This window comes from Bos taurus, chromosome 10 (genome assembly GCF_002263795.3).
Source record: "Bos taurus isolate L1 Dominette 01449 registration number 42190680 breed Hereford chromosome 10, ARS-UCD2.0, whole genome shotgun sequence".
Taxonomy (NCBI): Eukaryota; Metazoa; Chordata; class Mammalia; order Artiodactyla; family Bovidae; genus Bos; species Bos taurus.
In genome coordinates this window covers 59,571,053-59,592,152 of record NC_037337.1, presented here as the reverse complement: position 1 = coordinate 59,592,152, position 21,100 = coordinate 59,571,053, and the positions used below count along the sequence as shown (strand labels likewise).

Here is a 21,100-nt window from a genome sequence, read left to right as displayed (position 1 = left end):
ATGAAAGTGAAAGAGGAGAGTGAAAAAGTTGGCTTAAAACTCAATATTCAAAAAACTAAGATCATGGCATCTGGTCCCATCATTTCATGGCAAATAGATGGGGAAACAATGGAAACCATGACAGACTTTATTTTCTTGGGCTCCAAAATCACTGCAGATGGTGACTGCAGCCATGAAATTAAAAGACGCTTGCTCCTTGGAAGAAATGTTATGACCAACCTAGACAGCTTATTAAAAAGCAGGGACATTACTTTGCTGATTAGTCAAAGCTATTATTTTTCTCAGTAGTCATGTATGGATGTGAGAGTTGGACCATAAAGAAAGCTGAGGGCTGAAGAATTGATGTTTTTGAACTGTGGTGTTGGAGAAGACTCTTGAGAGTCCCTTGGACTGCAAGGAGATCCAACAGTCAGTCCTAAAGGAAATCAGTCCTGAATATTCATTGGAAGGACTGATGCTGAAGCTGAAACTCCAATACTTTGGCCACCTAATATGAAGAAGTGACTCACTAGAAAAGGTCCTGATGCTGGGAAAGACTGAAAGCAGAAGGGGACGAGAGAGGATAAAATGGTTGGATGGCATCACCAAGTCAATGGCTGTGAGTCTGAGCAAGCTCCAAGTGTTGGTGATGGACAGGGAAGCCTGGCGTGCTGCAGTCCATGGGGTGGTAAAGAGTTGGATATGACTAAGGGACTGAACTGACTGACTTGGTTTTAACTGTGTCTAAGGCTGCTGAAGTGGTATAACCTTTACAACAGACAATTGGCAATATCAATCAAACTTTTTTTATTGGAGTATAGTTACTTTATAATGTTGTTTAGTTTCTGCATTACAACAAAGTGAATCAGCTACATGTGCATATATATCCCCTCTTTCTTGAGCCTTCCTCCCACCCCCCGATCAAATGTTTTTAATATATATAATTCTCTGATTCATATCCTACAGTTGTATTATTATTACACAATGCACAAGATTGTAGAAAGATAAATGTACAGGGATATTCACTGCAATATTATCTCTTATAGCAAAAACAAAAAACAACATCTTCTACAGATAAGGATCCATTACATTATGGTATGTATTGTACACAGCTTCAAAAAGAAAGAACTTGATCTACTTATAGAAATACATATCCATAGTGAGAAAAGCAAATTCCAGAAAGATATTTACAATGTTTCCTATTTTCATAAAAATAAAGGTCCCTATATGTACCTGTACATTTATGTAAACTTAAAGAATGACAGAGAGAGAAACACATCAGCCTGTTTAAAAAACAAAAGAAGAGGAAAACAAAAGCAAAGATGAAGATGTAAAAAAACTGGAAAGAGAAAATTAAAAAAGGAAAACACAATCAAAGAAAACAAAAAGGTATGAAATCCCTCTCTTGCCATCCTGCCCACAGTCACCCCTTAAGGGCTTTTCTTATGTCTTTCCAGATACTATCTATGAATATTTAAGATAGAAAGATAGACAAATCTTAAACATATACATCGTTTATTTTACACATATGGGATCATACTATATATACTACTGTGTAGCTTTTCTAAAATTTATTTTATTGAAGTATAATCGATTTACAACACTGAGTTAATTTCTACTGTACAGTAAAGTGATTCAGTTCTACATATATACATTTTTTTCATTATGATTTATTAGAGGATATTGAATATAGTTCCCTGTGCTATACAAGAAGACTTTGTGGTCTATCTTGTATATAGTAGTTTGCATCTGCTAATTACAAACTCCCAATCCTTTCGTCCTCGACACCCCTTCTGCTAAGCAAATCTATTCTCTATGTCTGTGAGTCTGTTTCTGTGTCATAGACAAATTCATTTTTGTCATATTTTAGATTCCACATATCTACATTCCAGATATCATACATTGTATGGTATCTGTCTTTCTCTTTTTGACTTACTTAGTATAATCTCTAGGTCCACCCATGTTGATACAAATGGCATTGTTTCACTCTATCATGGCTGAGTACTGTTCTGTTGTTTATATGTACCACATCTTCTTTATCCATTCATCTGTGAATGAACATTTAGGCTGCTTCCATGTCTTGGCTACTGTAAATAGTGCTGCTATGAATATTGGGTTGCATGCATCTTTCTGAATGATAGTTTTCTCTGGATATATGCCCAGGAGTGGGACTGCAGGATCATATAGCAACTCTATTTTTAGTTTTTTTGAGGAATCGCCATGCTGTTTTCCATAGTGGTTGCACCAATTTACATTCCTAACAACAGTGTAGGAGGGTTCCCCTTTCTCCACATCCCCTCCAGTATTTACTATTTGTAGACTTTTTAATGATGGTCATTCTGACTGGGGTAAAGAGGTACCTCACTGTAGTTTTGATTGGCGGTTCTCTAATAATTAGCAATGTTGAACATCTTTTCATGTGATTGTATGTAGCCCACATGTATTCTTTGGAGAAATGTTTATTTAGCTCTTCTGCCCATTTTTCAATTGGGTTATTTGTTTTAATGTTTCTGAGCTGCATGAGCTATTTGTATATTTTGGAAATTAAACCTCTGCAGGTCATTTCAGTTGCAAATACTTTTTCCTAGGCCACAGGTTCACCTTTTCATTTTGTTTATGGTTTCCTTTGCTGTACAAAAGTTCGTCAGTTTGTCATCTCCCATTTGTCTATTTTTGCTTTTATTTCTATTGCCCTGGCAGACTGACCAAAGAAAACACTGGTAAAGTTTATGTCAGAGAATGTTTTGTCGATGTGCTCTTCATAAGAGAATTAAAGTGTCATGTCTTATATTCAAGTCTTTAAGCCATAAAATTAAAATTTTATATGTCAGATTTTCCATACTGATACATATACACTATTTCCTTTTATACAAAATATGGTATTGTATGTATGTATATAAAAATATGTATGATATTCAGCATTACTTTTATAATTACAAAAGCTAAGGGATTTTTTAAAAAGCTTAAAAGTATAAGAAAATACAAAGATGTCCAACTATGAGTAACATTTACTGCTACAGGGGGACTACAATCTTCCTATGATAGTAGAAAACTACTACTGACATAAGCAAAACTCACCGATATGGGAATTACTAAGGCAAACACAAATTTTAGTGGAAGATTAGTATAAGCGAGGAAAGGACACCCACACAAAATTGTAGAATAGTACTGGTTATGGAACATGCAGTAAATTTCTTGAACAAGCTAATATACCCAAATAATTTAAGCATTTCCACTACATTTTAATAGTTTGGTAAAATTTCTCATAGAGATTATACAGCTTTGAAAATTCAGTTTATCAACAATAGACTCCATGTGTTTTGGGAAGTATAGGTCTGGGATAGAATGGCAGTTCACCATTTACTGGCTATGTTACAAGTCATGTAACCTGTTCTGGGCATCATCATTAGGTTGTTTGTGGGGGGTGGGGGGGTGGTGCATGGCTTGAGGGATCTTAGTTCCCCAACCAGGGACTGAACATGGGCCCTGGCAGTGAAAGCACCAAGTCCTGACCACTGGATGGCCAGGGAATTCCCTCTTCAACTCTAATATGACAAAAATGTCCACATCTCACAGAGCTGTCACAATGATTAAGTTAGATTGTGCAACTGTTAACACATATTAAGCTCACAATAAACGGTAACTGTTATTATTAATAATATATCTAGCACCTTGCCATGTACTTGTACCATGCAGGAGAAATACAAGATGATTAGCGGTTGCTTAGGGCTTGGTAGAAGGTGAGAATGGGAGTGATAGCTCCAGAATATGAAGTTTCTTTCTTTCTTCCCTTTTTTAAAATGGACTTTATTTTTCAGATCACCTTTAGGGTCACAGCAAAACTGGGCAGGAAGTATGGTATTCCTACATCTTTCCTTACCACACAAACTCATAGCCTCCCTCCAACCTCTGTTATTAACATTTGTTATCATCTATGAATCTACACTGACAGTTTGTTACCACCCAAAGTCCATAGTTTACAGTCTCCCCCGGTGTTTTATATTCTACTGGTTTTGACAAATATATAATGACATATATCCAGCATTACAGTATCACATGGAAAAAGACATAGTTTCACTGCCCTAAAAATGCTCTGTGCTCTCTCTACCTTTTTGGCTTCTTTTTGAGGTGATGTCAATGTTTTAATATTGACTGTAGTAATGGTTTTTCATAGTAAAGCTACGGTTTTTCTAAGTAGTCATGTATGGATGTAAGAGTTGGACTATAAAAAGCTTTGCACTGAAGAATTGATGCTTTTGAACTGTGGTGTTGGAGAAGACTCTTGACAGTCCCTGGGACTGCAAGGAAATCCAACCAGTCCATCCTAAAGGAAATCAGTCCTGAATATTCATTGGAAGGACTAATGCTGAAGCTGAAACTCCAATACTTTGGCCATCTGATGCTAAGAACTGACTCATTGGAAAAGACCCTGATGGTGGGAAAGACTGAAAGTGGGAGGAGAACAAGACAACAGAGAATGAGACGGTTGGATGGCATCACCAACGTGATGGACATGAGTTTGAGTAAGCTCTGGGAGTTGGTGATGGACAGGGAAGCCTGGTGTGCTGCCAAGGAGTTGCAGAGTCGGACATAACTCGGTGACTGAACTGAACTGAACTGGTGTTTTATATTCTGTAAGTTTTGACAAATATACAATGACATGCATCCACCATTACAGTATCACATGGAAAAAGAAATAGTTTCACTATCTTAAAAATCCTCTGTGCTCTATCTATTTGGTTTCTTTTTGAGGTGATGTCAATGTTTTAACATTGACTGTAGTAATGGTTGCACCTATCTGTAAATGTATTAAAAGCCACTGAATTGTTCACTTTAAGTGGGTGAATTTTATGGTATATAAATTATATCTCAATAAAGCTGCCCCTCCCCCCAAGAAACACTAAATAAGCAATTATAGTCTTGTTGGGAAGATTAAAAACAAACCTGAAACAGATAATCACAAACAGAATATGATTAAAGACAGAGTCTCTAGTAAAAGCTTTAGTAGTTCTTAGGCTATTGGAAGGGCTTCACTGGTGGCTCAAATGGTAAAGAATCCACCTGTAACGCAGGAGACTTAGGTTCAGCCCCTGGGTCGGGAAGATCTCCTGGGGAAGGGAATGGCTACCCACTCCAGTATTCTTGCCTGGAGAATTTCTATGGACAGAGGAACCTGGTGGGCTGTAGCCCATGGTGTTGCAGAGTCAGAAACAACCGAGTGACTAACACTTTCACTTTTCACTTCAGGGTGCTGGAAATGCAAATTCTTGGACCCTATTCCAGATCTACTCAATCAGAAACAATGAGAAGTTTACTTTTAATAAGCCCTTACAGAAATTTTGAAGCTTGTTAAAGTTTGAATACCACAGCTGCATGGAGAAGGAAATGGCGACCCATTCCACTATTCTTGCCTGGACAGAGGAGCCTGGTGGGTTACACAGTCCAGAGGGTCGCAAAAAGAGTCAAAGATACGACTTAGTGACTAAACAACAACAATCACAAAACCAAAGCTATGTGGATGGTGCTTCTCAAGATTTAATGTGCATACAAATTATTTAGTTATCATATTATAATGCAGATTCTGATTCAGTGGGTCTGGGTGGAATCTGAGATTCTGCATTTCTAACAAGCACCCAGGTGATCCTGCTGCTGCTGCTCTATGGACTCAACCTTGAGCAGCAAAAGCAATAAGGGAACAAGAGCGCAGTCATCCCTCAGTAACAGGGAGATTGGTTCCAGGACAGACAACGAAATTCAGGTATGTTCATACCCCACAGATTTGCTTCCACACAAATTCAACCAACTGTAGATCACAAGCATAGTATACATATTGAAAACAATCCAAGTGTAATCAGACGCACACAGTTCAAAACCACGCAGTTCAAGGGCCAACTGGCAGAAACCACATCACTGTGGGCCAAATACGTTAGGAAGCAGAGGCCTGAAATGCAGTGTCCCTTCAAACATGACAAATATCAAATCAGGTGAGATTTGTGGTCCACCCGTGCTAGTACTAGATCACCTGAGAAAGACCCGATGGTGGAAGGATACCTTCCTTTACATCTTGCCAGTTAAGAGACATGCTTCAAAACATCTGAATTTTCCTTTGTAATCAGTTGTGGGCTGGTCTTCTGTAACTTTATGCAACTCTTTAAAAAATGTTTATATTTTCAACCAGTAATGAAAATATCCTCTTAATAAAAAGCTTAGAATCAAGAGCTTGAAGGGATTTAGGGTAACAAAATCTAGTCCCTTTACTTCATAGCTCAAACAGGTCCAAAATGATCAAAATCAAGTGGTCTTGGGGGCCAGATTAGAACAGAGCTCTCTAAAACCCAGACCAGCCATCTTTCAACTCTGCTGTTCTTCAAGTTCCTTTATGCAGCTAGATCCCCCTCCAGCATTAATACTGGCCACATATATCTCTGCATTAGCTGTTAACTCCCTTTCTGCCATGATACTGGGAATGGGTCTCCTACCACTACTCAAATTTCTCTAATACCCAGTTAGTTCCTCCCACATCCTAAGTATCCCAAACTTGAACTTATCTTTTCCTTATTGCTGTTGTTCAGTCGCCTGGTCATGCATGACTCTTTGTGACCCCACGGACTGCAGTACATCAGGTCTCCCTGTCCCTTGCCATCTCCCAAAGCTTGCCCAAGTTTATGTCTACTGCATCAATAATACTATATAGCCATCTCATCCTCTGATGCCCTCTTCTCTTTCTGCCCTTAATCTTTCCCAGCATTAGAGTCTTTTCCAATGAGTCAGTTCTTTGCATCAGGTAGCCAAAGTATTGGAGCTTCAGCTTTAGCATCAGTCCTTCCAAAGACTATTCAGGGTTGATCCCTTAGGATTGACTGGTTTCATCTCCTTGCTGTCCAAGGAACTTTCAGGAGTCTTCTCCAGCATCATAGTTTGAAGGTATCAATTCTTTGGTGCTCTGCTTTTTTTTTTACAGTCCAGCTCTCCTTACACTCTTCCAAGTAACCCCACTTCTAGGACTTTCATGGAATTCCTTTCCCTATGACAAGTGTTCCTAAATGCTCACCCTAAACCTTCCGTCTTAATGACAGTTCCTACAACCATTAGTAATGGAGTCAAGTGTTCTTCATGGCCGTTGAATCATCAATCTCACATCCATGTCTTTATATTCCACATCTTGCTTGAGTTCACGTGCAAGGGAAGCAAGTTTACTAGACCACAGTGTGAACCAGTAAAGCAGTACTTCCTGTTTTTCTGATTAAAATGTATCTCACATAAAACTTCATGGGATGTCTGTTGCTCATGAACATTGCCAAATTTACTTTATCCAGATCACTTGACTTCAATCATATTCCATATCATCTTCTTTTCAAAACAATGTTTAGTTCTTTATTTTTAATTGGTCGCACTGGGTCTTTGTTGCTGCTTGTGGGTTTTCTCTAGTGAGTGGGGGCTACTCTTCATTGCAGTGCTCAGGCTTCTCATTGCAGTGGCTTCACCTGTTGTGGAGCATAGGCTCTAAGGGTCGTGGGCTCAGTAGTTATGGCTTGCAGAATTTGCAGCACTGGCTCAGTACTTGTGGTGCACAGGCTCAGCTGCTCCATGGCACATGGGATCTTTCTGGACCAGGGATCGAACCCATGTATCCTGCATTGGCAGGTGGATTCTTAACCATTAGACCACCAGGGAAGACCAAGTCTATCTTAATGTTATAGTTGCCTATTTTGATCATTTTTTTCCTAAATAACTTTTAGTATGACAAGTGTCAAATGATTACTGCAAGTCTAAAAAAATATCCCAACTGTAATGGAGAACACTATACTCACGCAGGTACATGATCTCCCCATTTTCCCAGACCAATCAGACCTTAAACAAAAGGACATACAAAAAGAGCTGTACTTCATCTGTGTTTTTACACTGAATCAGTCTTGCGCTGACCTTCATGTCCCTGTCTCTTGAGGCTACATCCTTGCTTTATACTCCAATCTCTTGGTAGTCCCAAGCACAGGCGTTTGTATTCCTGGCCTCTGTTCACAAGGTCTCCTGATGCTGACTCACCAGCCCAATACTAATCTAGGAAACAGGCCCTTCTATTCTTGTCCAAGCTAACAGCACAGTTCGAGGATTCTTCTTTGACTGCATTTCAGAGTTTGGTTTGCCTTCTATCCTTCTCCTTCAAAAGGTATCTAGCAGCATTGGACCTACTTTCCAAATTTAAGTCTTTACACGTTCCTTTCAAAATAACAATTCTCTAGCTAAAAATTTATCTAACATACACACCATCATGAATCCATGCCATCTTTTCAGTTTGCCAATTGGTCTATTTTCACTTGATCAAGATCAAGCTTGAAAAATACAGTGTTAACTTTTACTCTTGTATACATTTAATTCCCTTAAAAGCCTATGAACAAAGCTAGTGGAGGTGATGGAAATCCAGCTGAACTATTTCAAATCCTAAAAGATGATGTTAAAAGTGCTGCACTCAACATGCCAGCAAATTTGGAAAACTCAGCAGTGGCCACAGAACTGGAAAAGGTCAGTTTTCATTTCAATCCCAAAGAAGAGCAAGTCACAGAATATTCAAACTACTGCAAAAAGTGCATTCATTTCACATGCTAGCAAGGTAATGTTCACAATCCTTTAAATTAGGCTTCAACAGTATGTGAACCGAGAACTTCCAGATGTACAAATTGGATTTAGAAAAGGCAGAGGAACCAGAGATCAAATTTCTAACATCCACTGGATCATAGAAAAAGCAAGGGAATTCCAGAAAAACATCTGCTTCAATGACTATGATAAAGCCTTTGACTCTGTGGATCACAAAAAACTGGAAAATCCTTCAAGAGATGGGAATACCAGACCACTTTATCTGCCTCCTGAGAAAATTGTATGCAGGTTGAAAAGCAACAGTTTAGGACCAGGTATGGAACAACAGACTGGTTCCAAATTGGGAAAGGAGTATGTCAAGGCTGTACTCCTTGTCTTGGCCTGCTCCTAAGACCTGCTAGATCAGAATTTGATTTTAATAGAACATTAAATTCAGGAAGCACTGATCTATAATAAAGGATAAGAAATTGCTGCCCAGATTAGAGCATAATCTCTAGGCAAAAAGAATCATGCTTGACTAATCTGATTGTCACCCTGCTTATTTAACTTATATGTAAAATACATCATGTGAAATGCTGGGCTGGATGAAACACAAGTTGGAATCATTGCTGGAAGAAATATCATCAGATATGCAGATGATACCACTCTAATGGTAGAAAGCAAAGAGGAACTAAAGAGCATCTTGATGAGAGTTAAAGAGCTGAGTGAAAAAGCTGGCTTAAAACTCAACATTCAGAAAATGAAGATCATGGCATCCAGTCCCATCACTTCACGGCAATTAGATGGGGAAAAAGTGGAAACAGTGACAGCTTTTATTTTCTTGGGCTCCAAAATCAATGGGGACAGAGACTGCAGCCAAGAAATTAAAGACACTTGCTCTCTGAAAGAAAAGCTATGACAAACATAGACAGCATATTAAAAAGCAAAGATGTCACTTTGCAGAGTTCCATATAGTCAAAGCTATGGTTTTTCCAGTAGTCATGTACGGATGTTGAGAGTTGAATCTATAAGGAAGGCTAAGTGCTAAAGAACTGATGCTTTTGAACTGTGGTGCTGGAGAAGATTCTTGAGAGTCTCTTGGAGAGGAAGGAAATCTAAACAGTCAATCCTAAAGGAAATAAACCCTGAAAATTCATTGGAAGGACTGATGCTGAAGCTGAAGCTCCAATACTTTGGCCACCTGATGCGAAGAACAGACTCATCAGAAAAGATCCTTTTGCTGGGAAAGATTGAAGGAAAGAGGAGAAGGGGACAACAAAGAATGAGATGGGTGGATGGCATCACTGACACAGTACATATGAATTTGAGCAAACTCTGGAAGATAATGAAGGACAGGGAAGCCTGGCATGCTGCAGTCCATGGGGTCACAAAGTGTCAGACACGATTTAGGGACTGAACAATAACAACAAATAGCCTTAACAAATTAGTCAAGCATGATTCTTTTTGCCTAGAGATTATGCTCTAATCTGGGCAGCAATTTCTTATCCTTTATTATAGATCAGTGCTTCCTGAATTTAATGTTCTATTAAAATCAAATTCTGATCCAGCAGGTCTTAGGAGGAGGCCATGATTATGCATTTCTAACAAGCTTCCAAGTGATGCTCTGATGTTGTCTACAGAGTATGTGGTTACCGATAGCAGTGAAACAGCAGTGAAACTCACCAGGTTTCCAGATGTTACTGAGGTCCTCCCAGGAATTTTCTTAAGAAGTTCAAGTCTCACTATAACTGCAGTACGTAGTTAGAGTACTGGTAGAGTCAATGCTCATGTTTTGGCCAGAAGTTCCACCATTTCATCCACAAGTTCACTCAAAAATCTTATCCATGTGTATCATTGGGTCCCAACTCCCCCACCCACCTCCACAGTCTGTCAATTAAACCTGTTTCACATTATTTGCATTGCTATCCATTAGACATACTTAATCCTCTGGTTTGAAAGAACAATGTGTGAATGTGACTAACTCTCACATTAACTCCCCCTGTGATCTTTCTTCATAAAATCTACAAATTAAACTATTCCTCTAATTTTAAATACTGCATATGAGGGCTGGAGGTTTGGAGCAAGTTTTGCTAACAAACAGAATTTATTTAAAATGAGAACTAGCAATTAAAAAAAACCCCTTTATTTCTAAACCAAAAGATTAAAAGTTACAATGTAATCATTGAATGTTAAATGCTCAGGAATAATAGTCATCCGCACATTACCCTTATATCAGACCAATGTAGAAGGTATCATTTTCTTTACAAACTTCTTTCTCTTTACACAGATTATGAGTTTCAGGTCAATAGCAATACAGTAAGAATTGAAATGACCTCTACAGGAAAGGCAGAATTGAGGTTATGTGTCTGAATGATAGATGTTCCAAAGTCAGATCTAAGTAATTTTCAAACTCACTATTATGCCTCTTTCCTCCCTAATAAATCCTATCATCAATCTTATATTCTTTCTACTACTTCCAGGATTCAAGGTTTAAGGAAATGATGCACTGAAATCAAGTACACTAAGATCCTCAGAGATGAAGTGAAATCTTAATTACTTAATCAGTGGCTCAATGGAAGCTTGGGCACCCAACAGAGATTTACAGAGAATCAGAAGAGTCTCTGTGCCACCATGGGGAAAGCAGATTCCCAGAATCATTCCTTAGACTTGAAGAATCTGGGGACATGTAACAGGCTAAGATATACTAGGGGGCAGGGAAGTAACAAGGTAACTATTTCATCCATTCAATACTCTGCAGTCTATGAGGTGCTATGGGAGACAGCAGAGGATCAGTCAGGTAAAATTTCTCCTTCATGGGGCTTATATCCTATTTGTTACCTAGATCCAGACATCTCCTTGGTTTTCCTTAAGTAATCTTACTACTTAACTATTATAGAATTTGTGATTTATACTAGAAGTCATAAACTCAAATGCCTAAAAGGCCAGCCATAAATCAAGTTGATTTAAGTCCACAGGACATGGTAATGTTTGGCAATTTCTGGCCTAAAGGTAATCATTTTTTTTAATTTAGTATTTTGGGGTAAGTGTCCATACCGGAAGGCTTTATGGTCTAGATTTCTATAAACAGATTGAACTGCAGGTAAATTTTTAATAAAATTTAAATGTAATCATAAAAAATGATTACACACATAATAAACATGACTTCTCCTATCTTTAGACCTTTTTTGTGAAAATAAATTCACAAATTTATCCAATCAGTCCAGTGATCTATTTTTGATAAATAAACAAACAAAACAAAAAACAAATTTTTTAGTGGAAAAATATAAAAAGATGTCTAGAAAGCCCGGGTTCTAGTCCTCTTTTTGATGACTTTCTATATGGTCTAGGACAAACTGTAATCTTCCAGAAACTCCTCTCAGGATTATTTTGAGATGCTAAGGAAATGTATGTGTAGGTGCTATATTCTTGAAAGGCAAGGACAGTGAGCTTCCTGGTGTCTTTTCTCATAAGGGCACCAACTCCATCACAAGAAACCCACCCTCTGACCTCATCTAAACCTAATTATCTCCCAAAGGCCCCATCTCCAAATACTATCAACATTGGGTGTTGGTGCTTCAACATATGAATTTTGGGAGGACACAGTTCAGTTCACTACAGCAGCTAAGCATGTCTCTGATAGGTTGGGTAGGAGAACACAACTACTTTCCTCAGGAAGTTGACAGAGAAGGGATTAAAGAAGATTCTTTGAGTTAGTACAGTGTATCAAAGGAAGGAAGATTACAGCAAGAGAGTTTTCTGCTGGAGATCCTGATGATCACTTCAGGAAGGAGACAGATGGGCCCCAGCTGAATAGTTTCTCCCCTGTGGACAGAAACTCCATAAAATCATGATGACTGAGGAGCAACTACCTAGATAAGAGTTGAAGATCCCATATTCTCTTTCTTGAAGTCAAGGAGACTTCTGTGACTACACATGTGCAGAAAGGCTCTTTGGAGGTCAAAAAGGGAGGGGCCACTACCTCATTTTAAGTGATGTCAACTACCCATAGGCCTCTTTGCTAGAATCCAGCTTGGCTAAGAGACGCACATGGACACATGGGAGGACCCTGAGATATACCAAATACAGACTCAGAACCAGGAAAAGCAAGATTAAGTAGCCAAAGGAAACCCAGAAGAAATGCCCCATAAAAGTGCTTCAAACCACCACGAGGGCCTGACTCTCTGAGCCTGCCTGTGTATTCACGTACACTTTTCCTCCTAGTAAACACTTCACTTGTTTCACCACTTTCCGTTTCTATGTGGAAATTCATTTGTACACAGCTGACAGGACAGGGCCTTGCCACTGGCCACTGGCTCTGGTGGTCTAGTGGTAGGGACTCTCTCTAGTGCTGGTCTAGCAGCAGCACTCTCTGCTGCCCAACCTCCATCTCTGGCCAGGAATGGAGATCCTGCCTCAAGTCACTGCAGGCTGAGACCACCCAAGATCAATACGACACTTCAAATTATTTGAAGTAATAAAAACATGAATAGAACTTTTATAAAACACTATGAGAAAGACTCAGGATTCTTCAGAGAACTTTGAAACAATTTTAGAAAACAGATCCAGGCTACATTTCATTCATTCTCTTTGAAACAGAACTTTGAGACAGTCGGAGCTAGCAGTGGAAGTTGGACTGAGGAAAGATAAATGTACTATGGAATTATGGCAAAGACAAGAGAGAATTAACTACCTGCCAGGCACTCTTCAAGTCTAGACTCAAATGTTTAACGGGTTTAGAAGTCGCTAAAACAGCCAGACGTGCTGTAGCTTGAGCAAGCAAGACACACAGTAAGGTCATTCAGATGTTAAAGGGCCTTTCCAATACTAAACCCTCTGCCTCTTCTACAAAGATATGACACTTTCTGGAGATTAAGTGCTGCTTCTAGAAGAGGATGATGACCCTGTTCTAACATGACCAAGAGAAAAGAGGCCCCATTGGGCCTGCTTCAAAAGCCCAGAAAGAAGAAATGAAATTATTAAGCTGGCATCATTCATTCAATGATCTCAAGAGAGGCCACCAGAGCTGTAAAAGTAGGGAAGAGGAGTAAACAAAGGCGTCAGGGAGAAAATGGTTAAAATAACAACAGCAACAATTAAAAGTTAAAAGTTAAAGTAGAGAAGAAAAGGAACTAGGTATCCAGCAAACAGAAGAGAGAGCTCCCTGCTGAGAAAAAGGATGTGAGATTTATTTGAGTTCCTCAGAAAAGGAAAGGAACAAGAGATAATTTCAGGAAATTAAAGGAAGAAAGAGTGAAGAAGCAAACAAATCCACTGAGAAATCAGTAAGAAACAGAAAATCAATACTACTAGTTGGCGCTAAAACAGATCTTTTCAACTTAAAAACGTATTGTCAAGTTTATTACAGTTACCAGCACAGCTCCTTGCATATAAGAGGTGTACGCTGTTTGTGGAGTGAAAGAATGTTATGAAGTCCCCATACAACCCTGCAACCAGAGAGTACTGAACTCAAAGATTAATATACTGAAATATGACAAAATACATACATGTAATATGAAAAGAATAACATCTAGAATATGGGAGACAAATTAGCTACAATTTAGAACTGGGACAAACTTTTAGGCTTGTGAAGCACTTGAAATTAAATGAAAAGTTTGTTTACGTTTTTCCTGTAAGAGGCATTTGAGCTTTTAATGAGAATTTCTATGTGAGTTTAGTAAGAATTTTAGGGAGGGGGGTTCAGGATGGGGGCAACACCTGTATACCTGTGGCTGATTCTTGTTGATGTATGACAAAAACCATCACAATATTGTAAAGTAATTATTCTACTAAAATAAATTAATTAAAAAAGAATTTCAGTGTGAGTTTATGAGCAACTGATGTACTTATTATTATTCATTTGCATTCAGAAAGGATAGGTGGGAATTTATACACAGGTATATATTCTTACAATTAGCTTAATAAGTTCGAATAAAAATGAGTGCAAAACCACTAAAAAACTTCATACCTACGTTATAGTTTTATGTGTATATACATACTATTTGAATTAACTTGGACACGTCTAATTACAAAGTAAACAACATCTCAAAGATTCAGACCAACACTACTACTTTGTTATTCTCTTTATATCCTGCTCCCCACATGCCATCCCTAACAATTTTTAGATACATTCCCTCATTCATGTTCCTAATACCGTCCGCTGCTGCTGCTGCTAAGTCACTTCAGTCGTGTCCGACTCTGTGCGACCCCATAGACGCCAGCCCACCAGGCTCCGCCGTCCCTGGGATTCTCCAGGCAAGAACACTGGAGTGGGTTGCCATTTCCTTCTCCAATGCATGAAAGTGAAAAGTGAAAGTGAAGCCGCTCAGTCGTGTCCGACTCTTAGCGACCCCATGGACTGCAGCCTACCAGGCTCCTCTGTCCATGGGATTTTCCAGGCAGGAGTACTGGAGTGGGGTGCCATTGCCTTCTCCAGTTATGAAAACACCAAGGACACTTCGGGCTCTAATCTGGCTTTTCACTTTCACACTGAATACATTCACTAGTAGTAATTCTTTAAAAACTGGAGAGTAAGCAAAATATACTATTTCAGAAAAGTTACACGTTCTAATGGAAAGAACTAGACAGACATACACCACAGCAATTCTATATAAAGCTCATAAAAGCTTCCAACTTAAAACTCCCTGGCGGGAAGTCTACAAGAAACAAAAACTGAAACAGACAACACCGGTGCCCTGCCCAACCACTTACTGAAGCTCCAACTACTTGGTGTTTAATTTTAAGACATTATTACGTTTCTCTAATTATGAAAACAAACTTGAGGACACATATTTGTTGTTATTTCTTAACTGGCTCTCCTTGCCTTTAAACTAGGCAGAGAACTGAAAACCACTAAAAGAATTACTCCGGTGTATTTCTTAAAAAATTATTTTGAATTATTATATTACCAAAAAACCCCAGAATGAAATCAAATGAACACTAAGAAGAAGCAGAAACACAGGAGGGGGGGCGGGGGAATCTGTTTAAGAGCAACAAAACTAAAGCGCAGTCTTTGAACCGCTAAACATCCAGGGATCAGGTATACTATTTTTCCTTCTTTCAGAGTTAGGGCTTGAGGCGGAGCAGGGTCGGGGGCGGGGGGGCGGTGGCGGTGTGTAAAGGTTAAACAGCTGTAAGAAAGGCTGGACAATAAAATCAGAGGTCAATTAAAAATAGCCTGGAACTGTGAAAACCTATAGAGAAGCATCAAGGTCAAAATAGTATTAGGGGTTGGGCAGATGGCTTTCTCTGGGATAGGTACTGGGAGCTCTCAAACGACGCGAATGGGGGCTGGAAGGAGAGGGAGTAGCGAGTAAGTCAGGGGAAGAAAGAAAAAAACGGCGGCAGGCCGCGTAGGAGACGGAGAAGGGAGGCCGACCCGGAGCAGGGACGGGGTTGAGGGAGGTTTGAAGGAGGAGGAGGAGGAAGAGGAGGGCGAGGGGGAAGGGGAGGGGGAGAGGGAGGGGGCCCGGCCCCGCCCCGGGGAGGCCCGAGAACCCTCCCGCCCCCCTTACCAGAGGGAGCAGGAAACACAAGAGCAGGGCGGCCGCGGCGGGGGGCAGCGGCGACTGCCGACCCATCGAACTGACGGGTAGGCGCCGGGCGGCGCGTCGAGGCTCAACGGGGCAGGCTCCGGATCCCGTCGCGGCGCTGCCTCGGTGGCCGGGCGGGACAGGGTCGGACCGCGGACCTTGAGTGGGGCCGCCGCGGCTGCTGGAGCCGCCGCTGCAGCGCCGACTTCCTCTTCCGGCCCCGCCCGGAGGACGCGGAAACCCCCACGAGCCATGTGGAGTCCGGGGCGGCGCGCGCCTCCCGCCAGGCTCTCGGAGCTTCCCGACGCTGGCGGGCACAAGCGGAGTGTCTGGGCGTGTCTCTATCCAGCTGCCTGACCTGAACTGTCCCCAAGTCCGGGCAGGCGAAGGGACTTTTTCAAGGCCTTCTTCCTTGAAGCTGCGGAGCGTCTGTTCTCTTCCCCAGTAACTACCCAGGTGTTCGAGCCAGAATCCTACATGTTCTGAGTCTTAATTTATCTGCTCTTCAGCAGTCCTAGGCACTCTCATGCTGTGTCCCAAATCGGGTCAGTTCAGTTCCGCTCAGTCGTGTCCGACTCTTTGCGACCCCGTGAATCACAGCACGCCAGGCCTCCCTGTCCATCACCAACTCTTGGAGTTCACTCAAACTCAAGTCCATCGAGTCGGTGATGCCATCCAGCCATTTCATCCTCTGTCGTCCCCTTCTCCTCCTGCCCCCAATCCCTCCTAGCATCACAGTCTTTTCCAATGAGTCAACTCTTCACATGAGGTGGCCAAAGTATTGGAGTTTCAGCTTCAGCATCAGTCCTTCCAATGAACACCCAGGACTGATCTCCTTTAGGACGGACTGGTTGGATCCCCTTGCAGTCCAAGGGACTCTCAAGAGTTTTCTCCAACACCACAGTTCAAAAGCATCAATTCTTTGGCGCTCAGCTTTCTTCACAGTCCAACTCTCACATCCATACATGACCACTGGAAAAACCATAGCCTTGACTAGGCGAACCTTTGTTGGCAAAGTAATGTCTCTGCTTTTGAATATGCTATCTAGGTTGGTCATAACTTTCCTTCCAAGGAGTAAGCGTCTTTTAATTTCATGGCTGCAATAAAATCAGGTCACCTTCTCCCAAATCGCTGTGATCTAGGCCACTGATGTTTCTCTCCTCCAAACTGGTTTCAGTTTCCACTCTCCACAGACCATTATCCACCCAGCTGTCCTGGAGAGATCTTTTTGAAAATGTAAGTCAGATCATGTCACTCCTAACCACACTTGGAACAAAATAAAAACTCTACTCTGGATGACGTTTATGTAACATCATCCCTGCCTTCTTCTGTGACCCCATCTTCATGATTTTTCCCATGCTTGCTTTAAGCCACGTGGGCCCCCTTTATTCTGGTCTTTGTACTGGTAGTTCTCCCAGCTAGAATGCTCTTCTCTCTGAATACTCAGCACTCTGGCATTCACTTAGCAGCTTAAATGTCATTTTCTCAGAGGGAACTTCTTGACATAATCTAAAGTAACCACCCAGTCACTGTCATATCTCATGAGTTATTTAAATTCTCTGCATAGCATTTTTCACTCTTGCATTCTCTTATTTACCTCTTTATTTATTTATGATACTGATTCCCATTTGACAGAAAGGAGTATCTTTGATTTGTTCACTCCTCTATCCATTACAACATTTGGCATAAAGTTGGTCCTCAGATATTTGTTGGATGAATATTCAATACTAAACACTGAATACAGTGCTGTCCCTGCCATCCCACACTCAGGGTTTACGGAAGGACAGAGATGTGTGAGCAAATAGTTCAAGGTGACTAATGACTCTTTTGTTTGCACAAAATGCTATGGGAGTATCAAAGGAACACTTAAAGGGGTGCCAGGAAAAATTTCAACTTAAGCTGAGTCTAGAAGGCTGAGTTAATTTTAGCCAGGCAATGGGTAGGGGAAGGGGGAGACTTCCAGGAAGAGTGAACCATTAGTGTCAAAGCCAAAGGTGACATTGGAGGAACTGCAAAACTCAAGCTTGGCTGAAGTTATGGGTGATGATAGATGAAGTGAGAGAAGAAGGCAGAGGCCAAATCACAACTAGATGGGAGAATCCTGCTTGGAATTTTAGGCTTCAGCTAGTTGGTGGTGAAAAGTGCAGTGATGGACAATTTCTGTTTAAAAGCTCACTGTGGTGGCAGGCAGAGTGGCAGATGGATTGAAACAGGGCAATAGTAGAAGCCAGGAGAACTGTTAGACAACAGAGGAGCCTGGCAGGCTACAGTGCATGGGGTCATAAGAGTCGGACATGATTTAGCAACTAAACCAACACCACCACCACCACCAGTAACCTAACCCAGGCAGGGGTAGTGAGGGCCTGAACTGAGACAGAAGTGGCAGAAGAAATGAAAAGGAGAGGGAGATGGTGGATCCAAAGACTCAAGGCAGGATTTGGTGTAACTGAGGGGACATGGGAGATGAGGAGAGGGATGGTTCTCAGGACCCTGCCCTGGGTCTTTTATTGAGATGATCATCACAAGAGATGGAAGAGACTGGGGATGGGAGAGGAGGAAGAAATAATTTTGAACTTGAGTTTGAAATGTTTGTAGGACATTCTATTGCAAATATCTGTAGGTTAATGGCTAAGTCTGAGACTTAGTGGCACAATGAGGCCAGAACTCAGGTCTCCTGTCTGTCAGAGTCTCTTCACATTTTCTAGCTGCCTAGGGCAAGTCAGATTTCCCTTTTGCAAAATGACTGTGATTAGATGACTTCATCTCTAAATATTCCATTCTGCCCATAATGGCCCTTTGCCTGTGAATCTCCAGGATGGCTCCTGAGGCTATCTGAAAATCTCTGGTTTTCCTGCCTGGAAACTCCTGTCCTGGAGTTACGCCATTTTTCTTTCCTCTCAGTTGGGGAAAATTTTGTACCTGCATTCAAAGAACCTGTGGTATAGGCTAGTGCTTGTGCAGTCTCTCTTTACCTGCTTTAGTTTTTTTCAGCTGAAAGATATGGACAGTAAAACCTGTTCTGACTGTCTCATATGAGTATTGTAAAAATTACAGGATTTGTAATTTGAGTGTAATTACTCCATTTTTTTAAAACAAAAAAGTAGGGAGAGGAGGAGAAAAAAATAGAAGGCTGTGCTATTGCAGTGTTAGCACTGTTTGTCATAATTCTTCTGCTAGAATTTTTTCTCATTGGTCAAAGCCCCTGTGCATGATGAAGGAAAATGGAAGGGTTAATGGAAATTTAAAAAGAGTTTAATAACTTTACTATTGGAATGACTGTTAAAGGATTTGGAGTATACCTCTGTTACACAGTTAACTACCTTGGAAGTGTCAGGAAGGATTAAAGTTATGTTGGGTAAATTTTAGTCAATATTTTTCTTCTCTAGATAAACTATGTATAAAAACTCATTATGGAAAACAAATATCATTAATTAAAGATTAATTGAAATTTTTTTCCCAATGATAAAAGACAGAATGCTATTGGTCATCAGAATCTTTCTGTGTTCTAGGAAATGGACAGGAACTATAGGCCCCATTTTACAAATTTGCTAGGTGAAGCAAAGGAGGAGGAGCTAACACTGTCTCCTACCCTAGTTTACTAAAGATCATTCATACAACCTGCAATTTCCTGGTAGTGCCACAGTGTTTCTTACTCAGAGGACATTGATGAAATTTTGGTCACGAGCCCCACAGACTTCCTTGGGCAATCTAGATCATTGGTATAGTATAGAGCAATGATTCTCAGGGCTTCCCTGTGGCTCAGATGGTAAAGAATTTCCCTGCAATGCAGGAGACTCAGGTTGGATCTCTGGATAAGGAAGGTCCCCTGGAGAACGAAATGGCAATTCACTCCAGTATTCTTGCCTGGAGATTTCCATGAACAGAGAAGCCTGGTGGGCTATAGTCAATGGCGCCGCAAACAGTCTGACACAACTGAGCTACTAACACACACACAGTGATTCTCAATCTTGATTATTTTTATTGAATCACACAGGAGAGCTTTAAAGGATACTGATGTCAGACTGATACTGATGGTCCCACGACTCCCTTTACCCCATGCAGATCTTATATTTAATTGGTCTGGATGTAGTCTGTGTATCATAATTTTTAAAACTCCTCAGGTGGTTCTAATATGAATATAAGATTGAGAAGCTTTGGCTTATTAGGTGATTTTAAAACATGACCTCTTGAACACTTGAGGCAGTATCAGCTTGAACACAGTATCAACACTACCTGGGAACTGTGAGAAATGCGAATTCATCCAGACCTGCAGAATCAGAAACTCAGAGAAGTGCCTAGCAATGCGTGTTTTAATAAGCACCCTAAGCGATTCTGCTACATGTTGAAGTTTGAGAACTATTGGTTATAGAGCAACACCCCTTACAGCTGCCTGCATATTAGAATCAGATGTAAAATAAAAAACCAAACCCTGTTCTCCAATACTAATCAAACTGAAAGAAATAAATAGACACATCCACAATTATTGTTAAAGATTTCAACTCTTCTCTCTCAATAAATAAAAGAACGAGTAGGCAGAAAATCAGTAAATACAGAAGATTTGGTCAACATTATCAACCAACTTGACCTAATTGGCATTTATAGAACACTCCACCCAACATATGCATAATACATATGATTTTCAAGTCTACATGGGACCATTTGGTCATAAAACAAATCTCAATAAAGTTCCAAATAATCCAAATGTGTTCTTTGCCTACACAGAATTAGATTAGAAATTAATAACAGAAAGATACCGTGAAGATTTTCAAATGATTAGAAAATAACCAGACTTTTCTAAATTACCCATGAGCCAAAGGAGAAATCACAAGGAATTAAGAAAATATTTTGAACTAAAGGAAAATGTAAACATGACATGCCAAAAGTTGTGGGGTGCTTAAAAGAAATTTGTAGCACTTATAATAGAATGGTATAAACATTTAAAATCAATAACCTAAATTTCTATTTTAATAAACTAGAAAAGAAGAGCAAATTAAAGCCAAGGTGAGCAGAAGAAAGGAAAT

At 40.4% G+C, this 21,100-nt stretch overlaps 1 protein-coding gene across 1 annotated transcript in view; it reads right to left on the bottom strand.

The window, feature by feature from the left end:
* SPPL2A (signal peptide peptidase like 2A) overlaps positions 1 to 16,291 on the bottom strand; it is a 56,118-nt gene extending 39,827 nt beyond the window's left edge. Inside the window, exon 1 of the mRNA XM_002690970.7 lies at positions 16,062 to 16,291. Coding sequence (XP_002691016.2) covers positions 16,062 to 16,127 — 66 coding nt within the window. The 5' untranslated portion in view covers positions 16,128 to 16,291. The remainder of the gene's footprint in view (positions 1 to 16,061) is intronic.
* Between the last annotated feature and the right edge of the window lie 4,809 nt (positions 16,292 to 21,100).